Below are 6,000 nucleotides of genomic sequence, written 5' to 3' on the forward strand. Positions count from 1 at the left end.
GTCAAATAAATACACACGCAACAATCTATACAAAGTCCTTCTGTTATCATATAAGATCAATGATTACCTCAATCACCAATAATGATTTTCCCTTTGGGGGGGATCAATAAAGTTACGTTGAAATCCATCGAATTGAAGAAAGATGGCAAAGAAGGAAGGATTTAAACAGTTTAGTAACTAAATGACACCCCATTCCCTTCCAAAGTATCAACCCAGATTTGATCTGAAAGTGCGTGAAGTTATATGGGCCCAACGTTATAATAATAATGCACGTCTATAAATCACATTTTATTGTGTCACATAAACATATTTAGCAGATGTTATTGTGGGTGTAGAGAAATGCTTGTGTTCCTAGCTCCAACAGTGCAGTAGTATCTAACTATTCACAACAATATACACAGATATAAAAGTAAAAGAATGGAATTAAGAAATATAGAAATATTAGGACGAGCAATGTCAGAGTGGCAATGACTTAAATACAGTAGAATATAATATAGTTTAAAAAATAACCATATTTAGGTAGGCAAGTCAGTTAAGAACAAATTCTTATTTTCAATGACGGCCTAGGAACAGTGGGTTAACTGCCTTGTTCAGAGGCAGAACGACAGATTTGTACATTGTCAGATCGGGGATTCGAACTTGCAGACGTTCGGTTACTAGTCCAACGCTCTAACCACTATGCTACGCTATATAGTTTATACATACGAGATGAGTAATGCAGCATATAAACATTATTAAAGTGATTAATGTTCCATTATTAAAGTGGCCAGTGATTCCATGTCTGTGTATATTGTGCAGCAGCCTCTAACTAGCAGGGTTGAATTGGCATAAAAAGCTAGCACCTGGTTTAAGGGTATACCATTTAAGGGTTCTTTTCTTCTCCTCTGTCTTTCCTAATGCTGAGGACATCAGTTTGGAACAGTATGTAGTTACTGTGTTTTGTAGAATGTGTTATAAAATAAATCATTACTAAGGTGAATCTTTGGTTATTGTACATCTCATGTCAGTCGTGGCTCCATGAAACATGTTGCTTTTATAACTAACCAGTCTGAAAAGATTCCCAACATAAAGATCACCTTTACCACTAAGATCTAAAGTCCACCTGTAGACAATGCCCTATATAGTGCACTACTTTAGACCACAGCCCTATATAGTGCACTACTTTAGACCACAGCCCTATATAGTGCACTACTTTAGACCACAGCCCTATATAGTGCACTACTTTAGACCACAGCCCTATATAGTGCACTACTTTAGACCACAGCCCTATATAGTGCACTACTTTAGACCACAGACCTATATAGTGCACTACTTTAGACCACAGCCCTATATAGTGCACTACTTTAGACCACAGCCCTATATAGTGCACTACTTTAGACCACAGCCCTATATAGCACACTACTTTAGAGCACACCCTATATAGTGCACTACTTTAGACCACAGCCCTATATAGTGCACTACTTTAGACCACAGACCTATATAGTACACTACTTTAGACCACAGCCCTATATAGTGCATTACTTTAGACCACAGCCCTATATAGTGCACTACTTTAGACCACAGACCTATATAGTGCACTGCTTTAGACCACAGCCCTATATAGTGCACTACTTTAGATCACAGCCCTATATAGTGCACTACTTTAGACCACAGCCCTAGATAGCACACTACTTTAGAGCACACCCTATATAGTGCACTACTTTAGACCACAGCCCTATATAGTGCAGTACTGTTGACCACAGCCCCATGGCCCCTGATCAAAAGTAGGGCACTATTTCGGAAATACAATGCCATTTGGGACACACACATGATGTGCAGACAGGGACACCCTTTTTAGGGACACCTCGCTGATAATTAAGACACTCAGGAGTAGCCAATACAGATATTATTGTTATTATTATAGAAGACATGCATAATAATAAACAAACATACTATTTAAACAAAAGGTTCTTTAAAGTGAGATTAGATTTAACATTAAAGTCCTGTACAGCCAATGAAATGTCATCACATTTTATTCTTCACATGCGCCAAATACAACAGCTGTAGGTAGATCTTACCGTGAATTAATTACTTACAAGCCCTTAACCAACTAGGTAGTTTAAGAAGTATAGTTAAGAAAATATTTACTAAATAAAGTAAACAATAAAATAAAAAGTAACAGAATAAAATAACAATAAACGAGGCTATATACAGGGAGTACCGGTACCGAGTCAATGTGCAGGGGTACAGGTTAGTCAAGGTAATTTGTACATTAAGGTTGGGGTAAAGTGTCTATGCATTGATACACAGCGAGTAGCAGAAGTGTAAAAACAAGGGGATGGGGGTTGGGGTTAATGTAAATAGTCCGGGTGGCCACGTGATTAATTGTTCAGCAGTCTTATGACTCGAGGGTCGAAGCTGTTAGGGAACCTATTGGACCTAGACTCGGCTCTCTGGTATCGCTTGCCGTGCAGTGACAGAGAGAACAGTCTATGATTTAGATGACTGGAGTCGTCAACCATTTGTTGGGCCTTCCTCTCCAATCTAAGTAGCATACACGTTGGAAAGTCCAAAAAAGAAAAGAAACCACACTTCTAGATCTATTAAAATACAAGTATAACACTAAAATAGTAGCTAGCATGGTAAATTACAATTACACAAAAGTAGCTCTGCACACCAAGTGATAAAACGGCAGTTGTGTTGTTGTCAACAGTGATTTTCTTACAATTGGACTGTAGACTTGCAGATGTACAGTTAGATTTGAGCATATAGTTTTAAAATAATAGTCAGGAAAACAAGCCTCAAAACAAGACAACACTTCCGTTTTTTCCTCCCCTAAGTAGCAGGGAGAAACGTGGATAAACGTCTAATTCTGCAGTGAGAGTTTGTTGATAATGGCCGTTTATTAGTCGACACAGTATTAGAGGTTGGGAGGTTTTACAAAATCTCACAGCAACATGTAAAGACCAGTTAGTTTGGTCACAGACAGACAGAGACATTTACACTTTAAAGTAAAAACAGAAAACTCAAACCCAAAATGTGTTGTAAAGAACAAGTGAACGGGCATGCAAATAATCAAAAACCACATGTCATAAATAAATAGAAATAAGTGAAAAAAGTTGAAAACACATGAGAAAAAGTAAAGGCAGTAAATTAAACAAATCACACGACTAACAGGCTATTACACAGTCTACAAACTAGTCAGTCTATTCCAAACGACTTCTAAGCTAAATATCCACACCTAAATCCTCTTACAATTGTCCGCATACAGTGCGCATGAGACGCTAAAGGAAGTCGCCAACACAACAGCCTGAACAGTCTCTTCGGCGCTTCTCTAGCTCTGGTCCCACCCATCTCGCAACAACAAGTTGCCTCTGTTAGTAGGTTTAGAGGGTAGCGCAGTAACGGCCTGGACCAGAGTTAGCGCTTCTATCACTTGACATAGACAGAGCTGTAGGTGGTTTCGACCCGGGAACAGAAGCGCTTGGTGTGGGCTTGAGCCCCAGCTGCCCCGCAGAGAGAACAGTCTATGATTTAGATGACGGGAGTCTTTGACCATTTGTTGGGCCTTCCTCTCCAATCTAAGTAGCATACACGTTGGAAAGTTAAAAAAAAGAAGAAAAGAAACCACACTTCTAGATCTATTAAAATACAAGTATAACACTAAAATAGTAGCTAGCATGGTAAATTACAATTACACAAAAGTAGCTCTGCACACCAAGTCATAAAACAGCAGGTGTGTTGTTGTCAATAGTGATGTTCTTATAATAGTGAAATTGGCCTGTAGTCTTGCAGATGTACAGTAAAATTTGAGCATATAGTTTTAAAATAATAGTCAGGAAAACAAGTCTCAAAACAAGACAACACTTCCGTTTTTTCCTCCCCTAAGTAGCAGGGAGAAACGTGGATAAACGTCTAATTCTGCAGTGAGAGTTTGTTGATAATGGCCGTTTATTAGTCGACACAGTATTAGAGGTTGGGAGGTTTTACAAAATCTCACAGCAACATGTAAAGACCAGTTAGTTTGGTCACAGACAGACAGAGACATTTACACTTTAAAGTAAAAACAGAAAACTCAAACCCAAAATGTGTTGTAAAGAACAAGTGAACGGGCATGCAAATAATCAAAAACCACATGTCATAAATAAATAGAAATAAGTGAAAAAAGTTGAAAACACACGAGAAAAAGTAAAGGCAGTAAATTAAACAAATCACACGACTAACAGGCTATTACACAGTCTACAAACTAGTCAGTCTATTCCAAACGACTTCTAAGCTAAATATCCACACCTAAATCCTCTTACAATTGTCCGCATACAGTGCGCATGAGACGCTAAAGGAAGTCGCCAACACAACAGCCTGAACAGTCTCTTCGGCGCTTCTCTAGCTCTGGTCCCACCCATCTCGCAACAACAAGTTGCCTCTGTTAGTAGGTTTAGAGGGTAGCGCAGTAACGGCCTGGACCAGAATTAGCGCTTCTACCGCTTGACATAGACAGAGTTGTAGGTGGTTTCGACCCGGGGACAGAAGCGCTTGGTGTGGGCTTGAGCCCCGGTGGCCCCGCAGAGAGGGCAGATATAATGCCGCAGGTACGGGCACACCACGCCCCCATCCTGGTCCTTTAGACTGTGGGACCCAAACACAGACTCTGACTCCCCGTTGTGTTTACAGAAGCTGCAGAACTGAAGCTCGGGTGATGGCACCTCCTCCGGCGTCTTGGAGCGGGTCGCCTTCTTTCTCTCCCTCTGTCCCCGGGTGCCCGCGGAGGGTCTGGACGCTGCCGTAGGGGGCTCGGGACCCTCGCTGCTGTTCGGATGTAAAGCAGCGTCTTTACGCACAGGGACAATTTTGGAATCCAGGGGTTCCTTTTCGTGCCGTAGGGGTGGTGTCGCCGCCGGTGCTATCGGTGACAGCAATGCTCGCGGCGGGAACTGTTCAAGTTCCACCATGGTCGAGCATATCCCGGAGTGATGACCGTCAACGGTTAACGGTTCTGATGTGAAGTTCCCTAACTTCATCTCCCGCACTGCGTCCGCTAGCTTCATGTAGTCGCGCCACAGTTGGAAACTCTTGTTTTCGGACTCCATTTCCGGTAGGTGTTGGAGTTGAGAACTAAACGATGCCATTGTTCAATGAATTGAGAACTAAACTGAAGGCAAGTTGGACAACACGCAGGTTTGGACCTGTCCGTGTTTTGGAAAGCAGCCAATCAAATGGTGATGTACGGACGCCGTGGCAAGTGACAACAGCCAATCAAATGGTTTCAAACGGACAACTGCTAAATTGGTCATTTTAGAAAATCAACTATTTGGAATACAATTTTACACCTCAACAATATTAAAACATTTCACAGATAATTGTTTAATCTATTCTAGGGTGTAAATTGATAGGACTTAGATTATAATTCTTACTTATAGGAAGCTGTTTGATAATAGCCTATTGTAATAACAAAATATCACTGAGCGGGTCGCCTTGTTTCTCTGTTAAAATTCAAAACTGCTTCGGCTTCCTTGCTGTTCACTACTACCACCATTAAGTTATTGTAACATTTCTCCTGGCTCATCGAATCAATTCAGTAATCATTAGTATTGGTACTGCGGAGTTGGAGGATGGAGAGTTGGTGCGGCTGGTTTCCGGGTAAGGGAGCAGTGTGTCAGGAAGCAGTGCGGCTTGGCAGGGTAATGTTTCGAAGGACGCATGGCTCTCGAACCTCGCCTCTCCCGAGTCCGTACTGGAGTTGCAGCGATGGGGTAAGACTGTAACTACCAATTGGATATCACGAAATTGCGGAGGAAAAGGGGTAAACAGTAAAACAAAATAAAGAATGGCATTACTGAAGAGCTCAGTAACCTCAATTGTTATTATTTTTGGAAGATTGTTGTTTTATATCCCCCCCAAATTGCGGACCACCTGCAGTACCCAAGATAAGCACTGATCTAGATATTTCATCTTGTTTCAGTAACATTACTGGTCAGATACATTTATCCATCTTCCTAGAACCTGTACACTATTTTAGAAGTT

General features: G+C 41.1%; 1 protein-coding gene across 1 annotated transcript; it reads right to left on the reverse strand.

Moving 5' to 3' along the window:
- Nucleotides 1-2,863: 2,863 nt before the first annotated feature.
- LOC106592331 (uncharacterized) lies at nucleotides 2,864-5,359 on the reverse strand. Its single transcript, XM_014183670.2, has one exon. The coding sequence runs from the start codon at nucleotides 5,103-5,105 to the stop codon at nucleotides 4,458-4,460; it is 648 nt and encodes a 215-aa protein (XP_014039145.2). The 5' UTR covers nucleotides 5,106-5,359; the 3' UTR covers nucleotides 2,864-4,457.
- Nucleotides 5,360-6,000: the final 641 nt, after the last annotated feature.

This window comes from Salmo salar, chromosome ssa02 (genome assembly GCF_905237065.1).
Source record: "Salmo salar chromosome ssa02, Ssal_v3.1, whole genome shotgun sequence".
NCBI lineage: Eukaryota > Metazoa > Chordata > Actinopteri > Salmoniformes > Salmonidae > Salmo > Salmo salar.